This window comes from Drosophila subobscura, chromosome U (genome assembly GCF_008121235.1).
Source record: "Drosophila subobscura isolate 14011-0131.10 chromosome U, UCBerk_Dsub_1.0, whole genome shotgun sequence".
NCBI lineage: Eukaryota > Metazoa > Arthropoda > Insecta > Diptera > Drosophilidae > Drosophila > Drosophila subobscura.
In genome coordinates, this window is record NC_048534.1 from 7,025,852 (window position 1) to 7,047,705 (window position 21,854).

The 21,854-nt window shown below is 51.7% G+C and overlaps 1 protein-coding gene across 1 annotated transcript; it reads left to right on the forward strand.

The window, feature by feature from the left end:
- Positions 1-210: 210 nt before the first annotated feature.
- On the forward strand, positions 211-21,527 carry LOC117902369. The gene is made up of 17 exons (XM_034813685.1): positions 211-346; positions 7,413-7,538; positions 7,594-8,336; positions 8,399-8,558; positions 8,616-11,419; positions 11,487-11,830; positions 11,884-12,094; positions 12,157-12,515; positions 12,576-14,535; positions 14,595-16,294; positions 16,359-16,983; positions 17,053-19,321; positions 19,383-19,618; positions 19,681-20,246; positions 20,313-20,513; positions 20,579-21,269; positions 21,345-21,527. Exons 2-17 carry the CDS (start codon positions 7,460-7,462, stop codon positions 21,396-21,398), a joined length of 13,002 nt encoding a protein of 4,333 aa, XP_034669576.1. The 5' UTR covers positions 211-346; positions 7,413-7,459; the 3' UTR covers positions 21,399-21,527.
- The last annotated feature ends 327 nt before the right edge of the window (positions 21,528-21,854 follow it).

The following is a 21,854-nucleotide window of genomic DNA, read 5'->3' on the forward strand; positions in this document are numbered from 1 at the left end:
GGGACACAAAAAGAGACAGAGCTGCCGCTATCTGCTGCTGTCCCTTGCCCAGCCCCTCCACCCGCCGCGGGGGGCTGTCTGTGTGGCGTATCTGTGTGTGTCGATAGTCGGCTTTGAGCAGCAGCCGAGCCTGGAAACGAATGAAATAAACGAGCGAGCAGCAGCAGCAGCACTACCAGTGGCAGCATCAGTGGCGCCAGCAGCAGATTCCTACTCATTCGTGTTTGCCGCTTCGTGGGCAACGGACGCATCCTCGAGAGTTTTTTTCTGTGACATCCAGAGGAAACGGAAATCGGAATCCGAATTCGGACAAAGGGTTTTTGGCGGCTACTCGTTTGAAACGGAAGTAAGGATGCACTCGAAACGTTTTCTATTCGGTTTTTCTATCCTGTTGCGCCGACGCATTCCACAATCCACTGTTTCCCCTTGCCCCTGTCCCTCTGTGTGTGTGCTTAACGTACCGGAAGTGAATTTGCAACTCATTAATGTGTGAGGGCTCTGTTTTTTGTGCCCCAATGTGCATTGAAATGTGAGAAATGTGTGCAGAAAAGTGCAAAACTTTGCTAAAAACTAAAAAATCTGCTTAAATGCCATAAAGAATGTGTGAAAAGTGGGCGAAAATAAATGGAAAATAACCTCAAACTAGTGTAGAGCCACATGTTCGACGATTAATGAACCCTGAACCTCATACGTGTTTCGTGGTAGATCCGTAGATCCGCGGATTCGGAATCGGAATCAGCGGCTAGTAGCGATAAGCCGATCCGATCGGTTCAAGAGTTCAATAAAAATATTTATTCAAATGATGATACAGCATACAAATACAGCCAGCGGCAGTTTTTATAAATAAATAAAGTGTGTGTTGAAGTGTGTGTCAAATGATAAGCGACGGAGAGAGCGACTGTTCTTTCTCTCTGGAATTATGAATAAATTGTCCTCCAAGAGATCTACTCTAACAAATAAATGGGAAATAATCTACATATGTATAGCTGATAATAATAACAGAAACGTGTGCAAATATTGAATGCTGTTGATAAGCAGCTTCTCTCCCTTCGATCTTCAATTGGAAACTACTACAAAGTTGATCGAACTGTAGATCTGCGAATTTTGAGATCTCGAATGATGATAATCGTTGATTGCCGCAGCTAAGTGAAATATGAGATCACTTTTAAACCCTTATATGCAATATATTCTAGTTTTTAGGGACTAGTAATCGAAATCGAAATCAGAGTACAAAATATTTACACGATTTACACGATTGAATGATTTTCAATGGCTATTCTCGTGGAATAAATATGGGATCTGTGAGGTGTTGGCATGGGTTGAAAGTGAGGGTTATTAATATTTATAAATTTCTCCCCAAATGTTAAAGTGAAATGTAGAAAGAGTGACTCGAAAGAGAGCTTACCCCAAATGTTAGCAGCATTTTGATACATTTCCGATCTGTTTTCCTTTTCGTAGGATTTGTCTCTTTTACGGGTTTTTTCCTCTCTTGGGTAGAAATTACACTCGCGAACGCGAAACACTTCACATAAAAAAACACTTGAACAGTGAGACATAAAGTGAGAGAGAGGCGACAGTCAGACGACACACATAAACCCATCCTAAAGGTGGGGATTACTCACTCTCCCTGCTCTCCTTCTCTGTCGACTGTCGGCTGTCCGTGAGCGTCAGAAAGGAGTGCAGGAGCGGCACTCCCCTCTTGCCGGGTTTTCTTTAATTTCCTCAAGTGATCTGTCCGCCAGAGTGTCGTCCGTCCACTTGTTGGCCAGCACGCACTTAACCCGCACTGAGCCCCAAAAATGTCAGACTCCAAGCATGTGGGGCATGTGGCGACATGCTTTCCTGTCGTCATGCCCATCAATCTGCCTTAACCCCAGCAGCCATAGGGGCAGCAGGAGACACGTCTGCTCCGCCTTAAGGTGCATGCTGCATACGCTACGCTTCTCGTTTGTCGTCGGAGTGGCCTCCAGACACATGACAAACCGACGGGGATTAAGTTTGTAGAGCGGAGGTCCAGCGGAGGCGCGGGTGGGTTTCTCCTGCAAAAGTGTAGAAGTAATCTGGTTAGAAACGAGAGTCCAAATACTTATTTAAGGCTTCATTACGGATGAACCACATACCCTCCTCTCTGCTTTCTGCTTATGAAAATCTCCCGCCTAAGTGGGGCACAGCAACACGTGCAGCAGCAGCTTTCAATTAGAGCCAGCCAGCCAGCCAGGCCCACACATAAGAACAAGTTGGACAACAAGTCCTGGAAACACCGCTAAAAGGGAGGCTTAACAGATGGCAGCCTGGAGCCAGGTGCTACGAGTAGTTTCCTTTCACCTTTCCTTCCTGTCCCTTCTGCCTGACCACCTGACTCTTCCTGGTCTCCTGGCCTCATAATATTTTTAATTACAAAGCCATAAAAATTAAACGAACCAAAAGTGCGGCGACGACTGCGGCTACGACTGAGACTAAGAACTAAGTAGCCGCTCACAACGACAGGAGCCACCACAACAGCAGGAAAAACAGCAGGAAAACAGGGATAAAAAGGAGAAGGCAAAAGGGGCAAGAGGAAACAGGGGCGTCTGTGGAAATGGCTACGATTTAAGCCACATAAGACCAACCAACAGTTCGGAGGGGGAAAGAGGCAAAAGCAGCAGACAGCCAGACAAACTGCTGTTGAGCCATCTCCGCCTCCCTCTGCTTTCCGCCTGAGGTGGCAAAGAGGCAGGAAGCTGCCACACTATTTACAGGGCAGGGCGATTGCTTGGGCAACACCTTCATCTGGGAGTTGAGAGACCAGGGAACGGGCCTTCTGCCTGCCGCACCCCTCCTTCGGGCTGCTCCTGCAGTTGACTGCAAGTCTTTTCCTTCGAAATGGCACAGGGGATATTTTTTTGTTTCAATGCTTAAATGCAAATTTTGCATAATAGTTCCTGCTGCATGAGGCAGGGGCAAGAACTGGCATCAAAATCTAAGTGAGAGCATTGCCAAATTATGCAAATGTCTGCCTGGCTGCTGACTGCTGCTTACTGCGAGCAAAGCAAGCGATGAAGCGACGACTCCTGCTGCCAGTTGCAGTACAACGGTGCGTATCCGTATTGATTTGAAGAGCACTTTGCAAAAGGGAATCTCGTCACTCCAACAGGAGCTGTGGTTGCAGATGGAAAGAAGGGTACCACAGCACTAGTCTGTGCAAATCTCTTCTAAGTGGATCATAAGAACAGGAACAGCTCCTTTCATATTTCTACCCAAATAAACAAAAAAATGCATACTTTAAATATCCGTTTTATCATCAATCGCTTTAGCCCTTCCCCTGGATTTCATTTACATCTATTTCCCAGGCAATTTCCTTCCCTTTTCAACACTTTTCCCATAGTTTTACCCCTCACTTTACGGCTGAAAAATCACAGAGGGGCCGACTCTGTAGCCTTAGCCCCATTTTAATCTCGTTTATTAGCCATTTTTCAAGTGATACACATAATTTTCAATTTTCCAATTTCTCGCCCAACTCACGAACGATTTTCACCTGTTTCCCCTCCGCCCCCCCTCTCTCGTTTCACCTTTCACCTTTGTCTTTATTGAACATGGGTAAAAAATGCATTTCATATTGCATCCACGTCCATCCAGAAGGAGGAGGACAATGTGGAGTTGTAGGACGCAGGCAATGGACAAACATGGCGCCCCATTTGGCTCGCGGAGGCCATTAGGGGTCCATCCATGGGATGGGGGTGCAGTGTAAAAACACAAAATGGGAACAAAGCCAACAATAACAAGGAGCAGCCTATCCATGGAACACGCGCCTGCTACCATAGATGCCAGGATGAGAGACTGGAATGTAGAGTAGCAGCAGCTCCAAAAAAATAAAAAACGAAAGAAATGAATATTCCTGTTGAAAAACTAATAGAAGTCGCAGGCGGAGGAGCTTATTGCCGCTTGCGCTCCAATTTTCCAGCTGCCCTTTTCAGCAGGAGCCCTGCTCCTTTCTCGTAAATGCAGGATGCAGGAACAAACTGCTTTCCCTTTATGCAATAACTGCGTGCTTCCTTACTGCCTTTCGTTGTCAGCGCTTTCCATTCCATTCCGACTGATGATGGGGCTGTTACTGATGCTTCTGCAGCAGCAGGACTAGACGCACTCTTCAAAAAATGATCGAATAAACGCAATGCAATCGTCCTCGCAGAGGATGCGCTTCTGCTCCATTCTTTCAGCCCACGAACTCATACTCCACCCATCCAAATCCTTCAAAGTTCATGTTTCCTCTCCTTCGTTGCATATGGAACTTCTTTGCGTACTTTGTTATTAGATTTGCATGCCATGCAGCCAAGTACCAAAGGACGGGACGACGTCGACGACGTTGACGTTGGGAAGTGTTTCCGCCTTGCAATTCATGTGGAACATATGTATGAGGGGTGTGCGGCCGGGAGGAAGGGAGTACGGCACGCATGACCCCATCCAGGAAGGTGAAACTCTACCGCCCCGCCACGCTTCACCCTCCACTAACAAGTTGTTGCAACAAACGTAATTGCATTTACGTTGGAATTTATGTTAGTGAAAATTTCTACGCTTTTTATTAGTTTTTGTTGAGCTGCGAGGAGGGACGAGGAGGCTGAGAGGAGGAGATCACCAACGGATGGACAGAGGCAGGGCAGGTGTCAGAAGGGGGCATGGAATATCAGATTTACAAATTATATGCATCTACCTTGCCTTTTCTTTATGTCTGATAAAATAAATAAATTTCAGAACATTTTTATTATTATAGATGTTCTGAGGCTAATTTTCACATTTTTTCACCCCGCGTTGCTTGCACAGAGTTAAAGAGTATTCCCTAGTTGTCGCTTTGGAAGCAAGCGATTTCTTAGCTGTTCTTACACACTCTCTCTTTTTCGCTCGCTAACAATCTGCTAAAGTTCTTTACGCTCTCTCCACCGCTCTTTCACTCTCTGCTCTCCCCCTCCACCATCAGCGAAACTCAACTGCAACTTCACCTTCGCTTGAAAATTGCATTTTTACCAAAATGTTTGCTTCGTGCTGGAGTGCGAGGGAGTGGGGGCATGTGAACATGTGGGAGAGCAGAAAAAGAGCGGGAGAGCGGGTGTGCAAAAGAAATATGAAAACAAATGGCTCCGTAGTTTTCTGGCTTTGGCCAAGTAACCGTAAGTTTTGTTTGTTCCGTTATGCCAATGGCAAAACGGGCAAGGGGAATACATGCACAAGAAGCGTGGGAGGGGTGGGGAATGCTGAATTTATGGGCACTCTGGGCTGTCCTGGTTTTTCTAGTATTTTCGACTTTGTTTTTATTTGGATGCGGATAACAGATCAAAGGCTTAACCCAAAGTGCATTATCGGGAATCATCAGCATCAAAGAGAAGACCAGTCCCAAAACCACTTCTATTTCCATTATTACTATTCCCCAAATCTTGCCAAATTATATCCATGCATACCCTGCCACTATTCCACGTCCATTTTTGTGCAGGGGCAAGAGAGGGCTAAGCCGCTTATCGGCTTTGTCCGCTGCGGCAGCGACGCCTGCAGCGGCAGAAGCAGAAGCACCAGCGTGGAATGACCCGCGGGGCATCTCGGGTCGTCGCCGCTGACAAGAAGATAACGCAATAGCTTCCTCTTGCCACAGATAGTATGATGCAGCAGTATCTCGACTCCACTGTGGCCGTGTCTGCATGGGGTGCAGTCTGCAGTCTTGCAAAAATCCCGTAATTGAGGTTAGGGTGAAACGGCTAAGCCGCTGAAAAAAGCAGCGGTCTTGGTAAAACATAATTTCGTAATTATTTCCACACTCGACAAACAAAAAACCGAAGAGCGCACAATAAGTGCCAAGCGCCGCGACCAGCAAACGAAATGGAGTGCTGCTTGTCGTAGGTCAAGTTTAATCCGCCGGCATCGGGTTGAAAGCGCACTGATTTTGACCGTTTAATGTTTTTAAACCATTCACTGATCTTAGCTGCACTTGAATTTACGAACATTTTCATTCGCGACGCGCAGAATCCATTAAAAAACGCAAAATACCGGCGAACTTATTAGCGCAAAACGAAGAGCACAACAAAACAAAAGAGATCAATTGGTTGGTTCGCTGGAACCAGTTCATCTGTAGATATCTCTATACAATTCCGATGCCCAGTTCATATGGATTAGTTCCAACTGCAGTTCCTCTTGTTCTGGTTCTTTATCATTTCCTTCTTTAATCCGCATGGACGCTTGTGGCGGAACAAGAAAAATGGCAAAACTAAGCGATAAAACATATAGGAAACTGCAATTTGGCCAGATTGGCGTCAGCTGCGTGATTTGAAGTCATTATTTACCCTTTCGCAGTAGCGAACGAACGCAATGCAATCTGTGACAGCCACACACAAGTATTCCGACAGCCAGCATCGAAGGGAAGCAGCAGCGTCGATGGATGGAAATGGACGAATTGATGTACCAATCCCCCTTCCCCACCCAACATAGTGTGGCGTGTGGCGTGGGTCGAAGTGCAAAATAGTGTTAAGTGCTCTCACTGTTTCTTGCAGCAATCATTGTCAGCAAACACCCTGAACCGCAATCAGACCTCAGGCCCAAGCCGCAGCAAGGGAGCAGCTTCCGTAGAGGAGACGAAGCCCAAGGAGCAGAGAGGAGCGTTGGGAGGAATGGGATTTATATGCGTCTGCAAAGTGCAGGGAATGCAGAAAGCCAGACAGAAAAAAAAGCGTACACTTTTGTGTTGGCTTTTTGTGCGCCGGGCACCCGCCCGCCCGTACGATAGCTGCTCTAAAATCAAATGCAAATGCAAACAACAGTTGGCATCAATCGAGCTGTCGAACGCCACGCCCACTTTACCCACTTTATTGCTGGAATTAATGATGGAGGAGGAGTATAGGATGGAATGCGTTATTCTCTGGCTTCTTCTTGGTTGCCTGGCGCCTGGTCCCTAGTTTTGTGTGTGTTTTATGTGGAATCAAGTGGAAATTCAATTGATTTGCTTTGGCTTTGCATTTGGCTTTCAGAAAGCGATGAAGCGATGGGGCCAGGGGGATGTGTTATAATAATGGACGGATGACTCCTCCACTTTCTGGATGGCATCAAAGGAAAACATCAGTAGAAACCACACCACACCACAGAAGTGCCGCACCCGCACCCTGCACACACTCCTACTGACAAATGCACAAAACCTAAAACCCACTTGAGCGAGAAATCATTTTGCAAATATTACACAAGTAACGCCATTCTTCTCCAGCTGCTACTGCTGCTGCTCCTTCATCTATGGTTTCTGCTGGTGTCAGCTTGTCAAACGGGGAATGCAACGAATGGATAATGGAAATGTCTTTAATCAAGTTACGGCCATCGTTGCGGCGGCCTTTGTGTCTAGTCTAATGCAAAACTACATTTATGAAGACAGTCCCCTAATGAACTATTGCCCTATCCTTTCGTTGCAGGAGAAGTGTGAATCCCTTTGGCCAGAGCAACGTTCGATCGCCCAGCCATGGGCGCACTGTATAGACTGGCGGCAGGCCTAGGGCTGCTGCTGCTCATTGCCGCACACTGCCAGGCAGCGCGAAAGAGTAAGTTAAAAAGCGATCTTCCAGCAAATAAATACTCAATCAATATTTCGAATAGATCCCCTAAAGGATCCCCGCATCTGCGGACGGCCACAGTGCGAGATCGAGAATCCCAAGTTCAACTACGGCGAGAAACTCTACAAATACGAGTACACGGTGGCGCTGCGCACCGAGTTCGCTGGATCGGGGGACAACAGCTCGGATCTGGTGCTCAAGGCCAATCTGGACATATTCTTCCCGAAGCCCTGCGAGGGTTACCTGCGCATCAACGATGCCAAGCTCTATGACCGCCTGGAGGATGTGGACAGTGAGCCCGAGAAGCCCAAGGAGGTGACCTACGACTACTACGACAGCCTGAACAGCGCCGAGAGCGTGGATGAGTCGCAGCCGTCTGGGGACTTTGACAATCTGCATCCCCAGAGCACTAGCCTGGCCGTTGATCTGAGCAAGAACCTGCTGCGCTTTGCCTTCCACGACGGCCTCATCGGCGAGGTGTGTCCCCTGGAGCTGGAGACCCCCTGGGTACTCAACATCAAGAAGGGCATCCTCTCGGCCTTCCAGAACACCATGATGCGCTTCGATGTGGACTTCAACACCACAGAGACGGATGTGTCCGGTGAATGCCTGGTGCAGTATGCCCTCGAGGCCACGGACAGTGTCTACGTGACGATACGCAAGACCAAGGACATTGCCAGCTGCCGACAACGCTATGCCACGCACTCAGTGCTTCAGACGACGCCCTACACCTTCCGCGATGACAAAACCATTTGGCCCATCCTCAACTCTCAGAGTTATTGCAATGTGAGTGGGGGATAGAGACACTTCCTTGAGCCAGAACTCATTGCGATCTCTGTTTATTTCAGCTGACTGTGGATCAGAGGATGTACCGCGAGATCAGCTGCCTGGAGACACATCTCCTCGTGCCCTTCTCCAATGCCAGCTCGGGAGCACTGACAACCAGCCGCAGCCGATTGCTGCTAAAGGAGGAGGATAGCTACAGCGCCGGGGAGTTCCTGGAGCAGAGTAAGTTATCGATTTAACCACTTTGTATCATAGCTAACTTCTCTCTTCCTAAAACAGATACCGAGTTCGTGGAGCGACGCGCCACTTTGGTGTTTGATCACACGCCTGCGGTGAAGCCAAGTCATGATGAAATCAAGGCCGCCCGCGAGCAGCTGTTGGAGATGTGTGCCGTGGGTTTTCCCAATATTCAGCGCGAGTTCATTGACATCTTCTCGAGCTTCCTGCACACCTGCAAGAGCCTCGACTACAAGACGCTCTCCGTTTTGCTGCAGCGTTCGGCCGGCACTTGCGATCAGGGGCGGAACCATGTCCTGGAATCCCTGCCGTACATTGGCAGCACCGCCTCGTATCAGGTGATGCGTGACCAGATTGTGGGCGAGAAATTGCCCAAGCACATGGCCCACAGCTGGATGACATCGCTGTCGTTCATCACGCGCCCCGACGAGCAGACCCTCGAGACGTTCTACACGATTCTGGAGTACGCAAAGCACAGACTGGATCCGGAGTACACTCTGGGCGCGACTGCGGTGGTGCACAGCTACTGCAAGCATCACGAGGCCTGCGAGGAGAGCCTGCGCGTGCAGCAGATCATCAATCTGCTGGAGACAGAGTTCCTCAGCAGATTCCAAATGTACAAAGGCGAGCGAAAGCATCGCGAGCGTCTGGTTGTGCTGCTCAAGGGCCTCGGCAACATTGGCGTCATCTCTGCGGCCTTTGCGGAGCAGATCCAAGACATGATCCGTGACGATGCGGTGCCCGTGGATCTCAGACTGCAGGCGATACTCGCCTTCCGGCGTGCGGACTGCCTCAAATATCGAAGCTACTTTCTCGAACGCTATGCCAACTACACGTTCAATTCGGAGCTGAGAATCTACAGCTATCTGCAGGCCATGCGCTGCCCGGACTACATATCCGTGGGCAGCATCAAGGCGATCCTCGATCACGAACAGATCAACCAGGTGGGCTCCTTTGTGTGGTCACACCTCACGAATCTCGCCAAATCGAATTCCCCCGTGCGCATCGAGGCCCAAGGACTGCTGCTCAACGACGAACTGTCGGAGCGATTCAAGCTGGACATCCGCAAGTTTTCGCGTAACTACGAGCACAGTTTGTTCTTCGACGAATACAATTTCGGGACCACCACCGATGCTAACCTGATCTTCGGCACCGATTCCTATCTGCCGCGCATCGCCAGCGTCAACTTTACGGCGGATCTGTTTGGGCAGTCCGTGAACTTCTTTGAGTTTAGTGCACGGGCGGAGGGACTGGAGGAACTGGTGGCTGGTGCCTTCGGACCCAAGGGACCCTTCAACGGTGAGCTGCTGCGCAAGAAGCTTTCCTTCCTGAACCGCTGGCTGGGCAACGAGAGCGCCGAGGAGGAGGACACCATCGAGAATCTGCTGAGTCTGGACAACCTCAGGCTCAAGCGGAAGGCCCAACAGGCAGCCGAGGCTGCAGGAGGAGCCGGACAGGAGGAGGAAGACGAGGACTACGACTACGAAGAGGCGTTAAGTGGCTCCAAGAGGCATAAACGCGATGCAGGAACTGCCGCAACCGCCCGCAAAGATGCTATCGATCGAAATGTGGATAAACTCGGCTATAAACTGAAGTACGACTACAGCAACCCGCGGGCCCAGTTCGGTCTGCGAGTGTTTGGCAACGATCTGCGGTACTACAACGTGGAGTCTCTGGTGGAGGTGATGGCCCTGGCGGCACAGTTCAATCCCTTCGAGCAGGCCAATCGCGTGCTCTCCGGCAAGGAGTTCACCTACACAAAGTCGCGGGTCTTCCTCGATGCCTCCTACACGGTGCCGCTGGTAGTGGGTCTCCCACTGGCCATTCATGCCTTTGGAGCCTCCTCCGTGGACCTGCGTGTCTCTGGCAGCTTGGACCAGATGGAACCACCCACCGACTGGCACTTTGATGTGCAGGGAAGATTCAAGCCCTCCGTTTCGGTGGATATCATCTCCACAATGCAGACGGACATGTTCTGGGGCGAGTCGGGGATCAAGGTGAAGAGCAATTTGTACTCCAACTCGGAGCTGGAGGCCACGCTCAAGGTGCGAGGCCGCAATCTCGTCTCCTTCGCCTTCAACCTGCCGCAAGACAAGAACGAAATCTTCAGCGTCCGCTCGGAGCTGCTGGTGATGAAGCGCAACGAGGAATTGCCCCAAGCGGGCATACCCAAGCGAAGCTCAAACTCCACCTGCACTTGGCCGGTCCTGGACCGTGCCCTGGGCCTGCAGATGTGCTCCCATTATAGTGTCGCGGATCTGAGCAATGCCACGAGTGCGTATCCCAGTCTGCTGCTTGCGGGGCCCCTCAATCTCAGTCTGATCCTCAAGAAGTCCGATCTGAGTGCCAAGAAGTACGTCTTTGAGTACAGATGGGACCAGCATGAGCTGGACAACTTCTCCTTGGTATTTACAACTCCCGGATCGAAGGTGCCGCGCGTACTCGTGGCGAATGTCACCAGTGTGCCGCACGCCTTCAATGCCTCGGTGGCGTTTGTCAATGGCAGGAATCGCGTTTCCGCTGGCTGCAGCTATGACGGCGATCCAGAGTACCGGCGGCTGGATCTCTACCTCGACACCAACGGCAATCGATCGCTGGATCTTGGCATGGAACTGAGACGACAGCAGGACTTTACGGCTTGGATCTACAAGCCACGAATGCTGCTGGCCATCAATGGAGTGAACATCACAGGCCTCGTGGGTTCCATCAAGATCAACGAAAAGAACGGCATACGGCAGCACGATGTGGATCTGTCCTTTGAGACGAAGAAACTCCAAGCTGTCGTGAGGGGCAACATTGTCCAGAGCGAGGTGACAACCTCCACCAATATGACCATCAAATATAGGGTATGTTCCGCCTCTAAAGCACCCTCTGTCCATGAACTTTAATGTCTTCAATTCCTTCTACTTTTAGTTCCAAGCTAACACCATCGAATCAATCAACTTTGCGGGTCGTCTGATAAACAATGGAGACAGAGCCAAGACCGAGTATCGGGGCAACATGAAGCTGCGCACCTCAGCCTATCCGAAGCTGAATTTCGCCTCGAACGCCACTTGGTTGAGCCTCCAGGGGCACACAGAGGGCATGATTACCTACAACAATGCCCCCGACTATGCGAATCCGAATTATACGAGCATTCTGCGTTTGATCTTTGCCCGCTCTCAGTCGGAGGATCTGATCTGGGAGGGTTCGCGCACACGAGCGAGCGTCGAACTGAAGCTGCCACGATCGAAGATCGATTATAGAATTATGGTCAAGTAGGTAGAAAGTCTTCTATGTGCAGGATTGGCTTATAAATCTTTACTTCCAGACACGAGGAACGCAGTAAAAATGGAACGGAGCATAATGTGATTGTGGGCTTAAAGTACGCACCGGAAAGGGAGGTCACTGGCCTTTTTTCTGTCCATTTGCCAAGGAGAAATCTCTTTGCCATCGATGCCTACATGAATGTGACGGTGCCAGAGTTCAATTCCTGCACTGCCAGCTTGAAAGTCAACGAAAAGGCACCCAAGGAGTATATGGTAGAGTGTAACCCTCCTGCCACCCTCTAAGCCTTGAACTAATTCTAGCTTCACTTTTGTAGATCTTCATCAATGGTTCTTGGTTCACTGGACACTCGATTGCCCTCAAAGGCAACTACAAGGATCGCAGTTCGCGTGTTCAGGCGCTGCATCATCTCAAGCTGATTGTCGAGAGTCCCTCGTTCGAGGCGACTTCGCTGAACATTGTTTATCGCCGCAATCAGCTGCTGATCTTCTACGACCTGCAGGCAAAGTACGGCAAGGATCCCTACGGTCTGACGGTGCAGTATGCCGCGAATGCCCACAATCGCAACTCGAATGCCGAAGTGCGCTTTAAAGTCAAGGAGCGTGACTACTGGATCAATGCAAAGCTGCTGTCAGAGCAGCCGAAACTCCTGCAACTGGAACTGCACATTGACAAGTAAGTGGGGGGAACATGCAACGGAAACATACCTCAAATATTGATCAATTATTTCCATAGAATTCGAGATGTGCACATCAAAGTGGGTCTGCTGAACGTGGAGAAGCGCAAGGAACTTTCGCTGGAGCTCAAGTGGGATGCGAATAGGGATCCCAGCCAGAGGCTGGGACTTCTTGTGGAGTACAACAATCCGGGAACGAAGCACTTCGATGGCAACGTGATGGTCACCTATCCCGAGCGCACCATCAACTTTGGCTTCAACACCTTCACGGGCGGACCCAAATACTATGGCAAGGCGCATGCCTCGTGGTCCATCACCGAGGTGATTGAATTCGAGTACGATGCAGGCATCTTGCCCGGCCAGACGCTTCACAATTGGGTGCACGCAGAGCTAAGGACACCCTTCGAGGGTTGGCGCACCAATAGCCTGCGGGCGGGGATCTACAACCAACAGAACCTGATCCTCGTGAACTCCACGCTGTTTTGGGCCGACGATCAGAAGCTGGAGCTGGGCTACAAGAGCGACTACGAGATCAGCGATCAATTAATCTCATTTGACGTGCGCTTTGGCATCAACAGCACCATCAAGGACATACCCACGATCAATGTGAAAGTGATCCACTGGCAGGATCCGCAGAAGGTGGACACCGATCTGTATCTACGCTACAGCCAGAACGAGACATTCAGCACCTACGGCATGAACTCAAACTGGGAGATTTCGCGCACCAAACGCCACCACAATGTCTCCGGGAGAGTGCACCTCGTGAGTCCCTTCGAGGGTTACCAGAAGGGCGGCCTCGTGGCCCGATTCTCGCTGAGCGATCAGCGTGTGGTAAGCGGTGCAGCGTCCCTGAACTTTGACGTGCGAGAGTTTACCCTCACAATGGATGGCTATGTGAAGAAGTTTACGGACAACATGCTGACCATTAACATAACGACGCCCTTGGAGAAGTTCCGCACTATCAATGGCAGGTTTGGGTTGAACGAGAAGAAACGCCACGCGGTGGCAGAGGTGCGTGCACCCACAGCTGCGCTGGGAGTTGAGGCTTTGGCGGACATCAAGAGTCTACTTAGCTTCGATGTGAAACTGAGCGTGGCCACACCCATCGAAAGCTTCCAGCAGGCGGCTATTGTAGCGCAGGTGAACGCCGAACGCGTGGACATGCGTGGCATGTGGAACAATGCGACGCTGGGCTTTACGGGCGTCTGGCACATGAACAATTTGACAGACTTTGAGTACTCGTATCTGGTGTTCACACCGCTGGCTGGCTTCGAGGAGAACGGCTTCATTGCACAGCTGCTGAAGCGGGAGACATTCGTGTTTCAGCTGCATGGCAAGTTGTCCAACTATCGGCTGGGCGTGAAGATACGCGGGGAGCCCAAGTCGGAGCTGATCAATCAGCTGGGCAGCCACAAGATGCAGCTGGAGATGCTCTACGACGAGGACTTCAAGCCCGCGAATGCGGAAACGGACTACACACCGGATGCGGATGAGGAATACTTCTCGTACTTCACCTCCTTTGAGGTGGACTCCCTCGTCTGGCCCACCATTGTGGGCACTGTGGATATCCAGGAGATTATTGACTTTTATCTGATTGTGGGACACGTCCATCTGCCCCAGGGACGCCTCGAGTTCAAGGATCGCCTTCACTACCCAGACTACCTGAATGTTCACAATCTGCTCACGCTGACGACACCCTTTGACGCCGCGCGGGATGTCAAGTCCATTGTGGAGTATCACATCGATCTGAACTTTAATTCGTTCTACGAACGCATCAAGTTCAGGGTCAACGATGTCCAGAATCACATCCAGGAGCTGGGCTTTGAAGTAAACTACACAAAGGTGCAGGACAATGTGAAACCCAAGGCCCATCATGTGCAACTGAAGCTGACGACGCCCTACGAGCTGCTGCAGGAGATTGACATACGCGGACGCCTGGAAGTGGATGACAATGCGTACAAGGGGAACATCACCTCGATCACAGCACACACACATCTCTCGCTAGCTGCCTCTGTGGAGGTACGCATCACACACACGAGTATATCCTCTCCCTAATGAATCCCTCTTCTCTCTTTCAGAATGAAGACAACTTCCTGGAGACTGCTGTGGGTATACTCCTCGAGACAGATGTCATTCCGCACTATGCCTGCGAGGCGTACTTCAAGAAGGACTTCTCGGCCGTGGACAACTCCATTGACATTCGCTTCGAGGTCACCGACAATGGGACCGTCAATAAGCTGCAAATCGAGACGGACTGGCACACGAGTCCGCAGCATTATGTGAATGCCAATGGCAGGATTCGCACCACAATGCTACCACTGCAGCAGGCCTCCACCTCGGTGCTGGCCACCAAGGGAGCCAGTCCGCAGCTGAGCTTCGACCTGCAGTTCCAGAGCAGAGACGGACAGAGCATGGCCTATGGCACGCGGGCCAACAAGAAGCAGGATGTCTTCAACATCGAAGTGTGGACGCCGCTGAAGAACTACAGAAACATCTCGATGCATGGAACGATTGTGCGGAACCCGCGCGACGCCCAGCGCTACGATGTCTCTGGCTTTCTGTACAGGAACATGGCCACCTATGGCATTGCTGGAGCTGTACGCATGGGCGACGGCCTGCCCATCGATGCCACGTTGCGTGTGCAGCCCAAGGCAGGCGGCAGGGACGGGGTCATCGAGATGAACATCAATGAGGCGGGGCCGAAGAAGATTCGCTTCTCGTTCAGCGCCATCGAGGACGGCAAAATGTGCCAGATATCGGGTGGCTACAGCGTCAGTGACGACGGCATGGACTTCTCGGTGCTGGTGGAGAGCACGGAGCCGGAGATTGCGCGCATCAACTTCTACGGCACGTTGAAGCCTGGCTCCGAGCGGGGCGCTCTAGTGGCGGATGTGAATCTGCAGACGCCATGGAAGGAGCTGGGCATTGAGTCGGTCCACCTACACTCGGACGTGGGCGTTCACTCGGACAGGGGCAAGATCGTGGGCGAGTACCAGATTGGGCCCTACATCGGACGCGGCAGCTGCCTGTGGTCGTGGATACTCGCGGAGAACCTGCAGCTGGTGCTCGAGAGCTACATGGAACGGCCGAGTGCGCAGCCCCGGAAGGTGCACGCCAGCGCCAGGTATCTGAATCCCGGCAAGAGCTTCCAGCAGATGCAAACGGGCGGTCGCCTGAGCGTCGACTCCAAGTGGAATCTCGATGTGAACGGCAGTCTGCGCTACGCCTCTGTCGATGACTTTGAGTTTGGAATTCTCACGCAGCTGCCGCTGCCAGTGGGAGATCGGCATCAGATCAGCGCCCGCTACAGGGGAAATGTCATCAGCCAGCAGTTTATCGATCCGAATCTGTTCCTGGAGGCCTCCTACGAGGCCCTGGAGGCACAGAAGCAGCTCCTCTCGCGCATCTCCTACCGCAACGAGACAAACAACCTGCAGGGCCTGGCCCACGTGCAGTGGGGAGCGGTGAAGAGCCCCGCTGTGGTGGAGGGAGACTTCCAGCTGCTGCACAAGCAGGGCGTACGTCGGGAGTTCTACGCAAAGGTCATCACGCCCAAGTTCAAGGAGGAGCACACCTTCGCCTTGACCGGACACTACGACCAAAAGGACAAGGAGTACCACAATCTGGTGTGTGCCCTGGACTACCCAGCGAGTCGACGCATCAGCGACCTGGATGTGTCCTTCAATTCCCTCACGAATATGCATGGAACCCTCAACAGCACGACGCCCTTCCTGAATGTCACCTGGTTCAAAACAGATTTTGAATTTACAACCAAAAGGTAGGCCCAACATCTGACTCGATTAATTGGATTCTAATTCAGATTTCTTCTTCCCTTTTTATAGTGGTAAAAGCTATCGGTACTGTCGCTGCTTTTGGCCACAGGACAGCGCGTACTTCAAGCTGCAGAGCACCTACAACAGTTCAGCGGACAACAGCAATCACAATCTCAATGGCAACGTGGAAGTGGAGGTGCCGCTGACTACGCGCCACAGGGCAGACATTGCCTACGGCCTGCAGAAGCGTCGAAATACGGATTCGGGCAATGTCAAAGTTGTCTACAACGAACAGCAGGTGCTCGATGGCAAGTACAAGCGGAACGAACAGCAGAAGACTCCCCTCTACAGGGAGACCACAGACATTACACTGGAGAACGATGTCAAGCCCCTGGGCATCCATTATGTCAACACGCGGGACACCAGCGACCCCACGGGCGTGCGGGACATTAAGCACATCGAAGTGTACGAACTGAGGAATGCCAAGAACTTCAATCTAACAGGAGAACTGCACACACGCGTCATGATCAACGGCCAGGACATCAAGTTGGTGGCCATCCATCCGAATCGTGCTGTGGTGCTGTACACCAAATATGAGGAAGTGAGCCCCGAAGTGGTGCGACAGCACACAAAGCTGGAACTATCCGAGACGGCATGGATTGGCTACAATCTGGAGCTGGGAAACTTTACAACGGTATGTGGGGAGAGGAAATCATTCAATCTATCATTATTTATCGCTCCTTCTATCTCCTACTCTCTATAGGTTGGCAACGAGTCCCAGAGCTTCGCTTTGGACATATTCTACCCGAAGAGAAACCTCACGACCTCCGGCCAGTACTACATCACGGACAACCACTTCAACTCGGATCTGTCGTTGCAGTGGGGCGGCGGGGATCTCTACCAGCAGCCCAAAACGATTCGCAGCAATTTGCATTGGACGGCAGAGCCGCTGCAACGCGGCGATCGTGATCACAGAACATTCGGTTTATCCGTGGCACATCCCTACCTCGAGAAGGACATCAACTGCCGGGCCACGTACTACCGCGGAGCGCAGGATCTGCTGCGTACGCACCTCACCATTGATTACTCGGAGCAGCCCGAGCAACTGATCGTACTCGGAGCTCAACTGCGGGATCTTTACAGCCAGTTGGGGCACACAAACTACACCTTCAAGATCTACGGCCAGCACCAGGCATCGGAGTTGGATGTGCAACTGAATGGCACTCTGGCGGCACGCACTTCCTACTACAAAACAGAATCGACAGCGCACTACAAGCGGGATATCTTCCCCGCGCGATATGGCAAATTCCTGGCCCTGCTGGATCTCAATAAGCGGGAGCTGGAGTACGAGCGCCAGTCGCCGTTCCATGCCGTGCGGCTGCATCTGCTGCCAACGTGGCAGTATCCCGTCTACGGGCTGAATGCCACCATCTGGGACACGCCGGACACGAACCACACTGGCTATGTGTACGTGGATCTGGCGGAGAGGTTTGCCCGCATGGACTTTAACCTCACGGAGGATGCCAGCCAGAATCTGCAGATGGTCGGCTACATTCCGGACACGCGCAGCGGCTACCTGGACATTTGGCGGAACTACGACGAGATACGAGTGATCGATGTCAGCTCCTATCTGAAGATGAACCACTCGCGCCTCATCACCGGCCGCTTCCACTGGCGCCCGTCCATTCGCGGCGAGCTGCGGGAGAAGATCCATGGCGTGGGCAACTCTGTTTACAGCTCCTTCTCGGAGGGCATTGACTTCTGGATCAAGTCCATCTACACGGAGACGGTGGAGTCGGTGGGCGTGGTGTGGGCCACGGCACGGGAGTACAACAAGGAGTTCATCGAGGACATTGGCCAGCTGAGCGTGCTGGAGGAGGACCTGAACGACCTGCGGCTCTTTGTAAACAAATCCTACGAGGCCAACGACTTTTACATCAAGCACGTGGTGAACTTTACGCTGACAATCCTCGACGAGCTGGCCATCAGGGACCACATCGAGTCGCTGCCAAAGATCTTCACGGAGCTGTGGCAGGCGATGGGCGACTCTGGCAAGGCGCTGCGCAACAGCATCGTCTGGCTGATTGAAACAATCAAAACGACTTACAACAATCTGCTGGAGGCAGTGAGCAGATTCTTCCACGGCGAGAGCCTCAGCTACGTGTCCACGCTGATGGAGAAGGGCATCGAGAAGTACGACAAGTTCGTGAAGGAGCTGCACATCAAGTTCATCAAGTACATTGAGAATCTGTGGCACAAGTCGTGGACCCTCGCGGAGAACCACTGGAAGAACGTGCTGAAGCGCTTCGAGCCGCACATGTTCAAGATGATCAGCTTCATCGAAACGACAGCGTGGGACCTCAGCAAGGAGGTCTTTGACTTTATCTACAAGCGCACAAATGAGCTGGCAGAGTCGCCGTACTTCAACAAGGTGTCCAGCTTCACGGCGGATGCGGAGCGACTGTACAGGGACTTTAAGGCCAACGATGCCATCACAAACATCAAAAAGTACTCGACTCTGGCATGGAATTTCGTCAAGGAAAAGTACTTCAAGCTGGTGCCCTTTGGGGCAGAGCTAAACGAAGTCTTGACCGAGATCTGGCAGGAGCTGAAGGAGCTGGAGAAGATCGAACAGGTGCAGATTATGGTGCAAAAATACAACGAAATTGTGGCCAAGATCGACTGGGTGGCCGATGAGCTGCAGCTCGAGCATCGCCTCCATCAGGTGTACGGCCTGTTGAGGAATAAATTCAGGAACTACGCAATGAATGCTCTGGAAACGGCGGACATGTATCGCGAGGCCAAGACCAAGTTCGTGTTTGATCCCGAGGTGGGTATCATTGATCTGGAGCAGAAGCTGCCCATGTCCTGGCACGCGTTCAATGAGACGCCCAAGTTCGAGGAGATACCCGAATACCAGATGCTCTCCAAGGTGCAGAGTTTCTTCTCCGAAACGAATTCCTCGATTGTCATGAAGCTCTACAACATGAGGGCGCATCTGGATCCCAAGACATGGCTTCCACCCTACTATTGTGAGTTTATTGGACAGAGAGGTTGATTGAGAGATTCACCTAATGCATTTCTTTCCTTTAGCTCGCGCCTTACTCATCGATTCGCGCCACTACATGACCTTCGATCAGCGCTATGTGGGCCTCAATCTGGACTTTGATGCACTCGCGAATCCCCAGTGCAGCTACCTGCTGGCCCACGATTTCTTCAAGCGGAATTTCACTCTACTGCTGGAGCCATCATCCCAGAGTCAGGGCCTCACGCGAAAGCTGAGCTTCATAGCCAATGGACAGCTGATAGAAATCGATCTGGCAACAGATGTACGTGACAGTGGGATCATTTGTGACCAAGATATAGAACTCTTTTCCTTCTCCCTCCCCAGCACATAAGTGTCAATGGCAATCCACAACCGATTCTGCCACTCAAATTGGGTGCTGTAAACATCCACAGGGAACTGGATGTCCTCTCCATCACCTCGGACACACAGTTCAGCCTGCACTGCAACGTGCAGTTTGATCTCTGCTGGTTCGAGGTCAGCGGCTGGTACTTTGCCAAGACCGCTGGACTTCTGGGTACCCTGAACAACGAGCCCTACGACGAGTTCACCATGTCCAACAGTGTGATTGTCAATGAGACGCAGACACAGGCATTCACCGACTCCTGGAGCCTGCAGCAGTGCCGCCAGACGCAGCCGTCCGCTAGACCGGCCATCACCAAGGAAGTGAGCGAGACGTGCAGCAGCTTCTTCCGCACGGGCATACTGTCCACCTGCAGCGCTGTTCTGGATCCCACGCCCTTCTACGAGATGTGCCTGGATCTGGGCATGAAATCGTCGCCCATCCGCACCGGCCATCCGGCTGTGAAGGGAGCCTGTGCCGCGGCATTGGCCTACATTGAGGCCTGCACGGCCCTGAAGGTGCCCATGCGTGTGCCCTCGCAGTGTGTCTTGTAAGTGATTCAATCTACCTTCATACAGTTGTGCTTTTCTTGACTCTGCTTTGTGTTTTCCCTTAGCTGCCAGTTGGCGAATAGCTCGTATGTGCCGGAGGGAACTTTTATGGAGCTTACAGGGGCAGATATTCCACACAGCAGCGATGTGGTCTTCATTGTTGAGGCCAAGGACTGCAATGCCAATCTGAATGTGTCCAAGAACATTATGACTGTCGTCGGCAGCATCGAGGAGCAGCTACAGGCCGCCGGACTGACCAACAATCGGTGGGTAGTCGTAGTCGTAACCCTTCAATCCTCTGTTTTACATTGAATCTGTTCTGTCCCTGCAGCTATGCTGTCGTTGCATTTGGTGGAGTGGCGCCATTTGACCGAGCACGCAGCATCATTTACGAGCACAACGAGTTCACGGCAAAGCCGGAACAGCTATCGGATTACTTTGGCCACATCAACACCGGAAACGGTAGCAGCAGCGACATCCTAATGGCCATTTCCACAGCAGCCAAATTGAACTTCCGCCCGGGTGTATCGAAGACATTCATCCTGCTCTCCTGCAGCCGCTGTTCCGCAAAGGACATGCGCTTCGACTACACCTCCATTCTGCAGTACCTGCTGGAGGAGGGCATCAATCTGCACATCCTGGCCGACACGGAATTCGACTTTGAGCGCAGCCGGAAGCTGCGTCACTTCTTTGGCATGGACCGTGACCTCGTCTACTCGAAGCGCTTCCCTGAGGGCGACAACGAGACGCGCAAGCAGGTGCACATCCCCAAGAGCAATCTGGGCATCTGCACGCCCCTGGCCCTCGAGACAGAGGGCTCGGTGTTCAGTGCCCGCAAGCTGCAGCCGGAACGCAGATATCCCATCAAGCGCTTTGCCACAATCTTCGCGAAGCGCGTGGCTCTCAGTGCCAAGCCCATTCAGGGTCAGACATGCGAGTGCTCCGCCCACAACACGGGCGTCTCATACGTGGCCTGCTCACCCCGCACCCTGCCCGAGGAGAAGGGCAATCTGGATGATTATGTGAGTGGGGGGAAGAACCCATAAAATTACTCTAAAGACTATAATTTTGCTTTTGCTTTTGCTTTTCTCTTAAAGGATGACTTCAACGACTGGGAATGGGATGACGAACTGGATGCAGCGGCGCCCTAAAGGAAGGAAGTTCTTCTAGTGCTTAGTAATCCACAATTTAGTTAGAGAGTTTTGACTAGTTATGGCACTATGCCATGGCATAACTAGCGGACATATTTTGTAAAAAAAATAAATCACATTTGAAAGCCATTTGTTAACCAGTTTCTATGCGCCATGCGGCCCACTCTTTGGACTCTGACTAAAAGTTGTCTGACGGGAAAATGCTTTGGTCTGGACTGGCCTGCTTGGACTATCACTTTTCCAGCTGCTACTGGGTGCTGCCACTGCCACTGCCACGGTTGACGGAAGCAATTGGAGCAGGAGTACGTGCAACAACCTTAACCCTAAAGACTGGACTCCATTCACTTGATGGCCTCTTGAACGAACGAACGACTCCACTTGATACCCGCTTGAACTCAATCTGGCTGGCTGCCTGGCTGGCTGCCTGTTGATATAATAAACATTTTCCACCTGGAA

Bases quoted from the DNA above. Each gene is read 5' to 3' on its own strand.
- LOC117902369 (XM_034813685.1), top strand. From the start codon at position 7,460: ATGGGCGCACTGTATAGACTGGCGGCAGGCCTAGGGCTGCTGCTGCTC. The intron at 11,420-11,486 runs GTATGTTCCGCC...TTCTACTTTTAG, and splicing joins ATATGACCATCAAATATAGG to TTCCAAGCTAACACCATCGA. The intron at 19,619-19,680 runs GTACGTGACAGT...CTCCCTCCCCAG, and splicing joins AAATCGATCTGGCAACAGAT to CACATAAGTGTCAATGGCAA.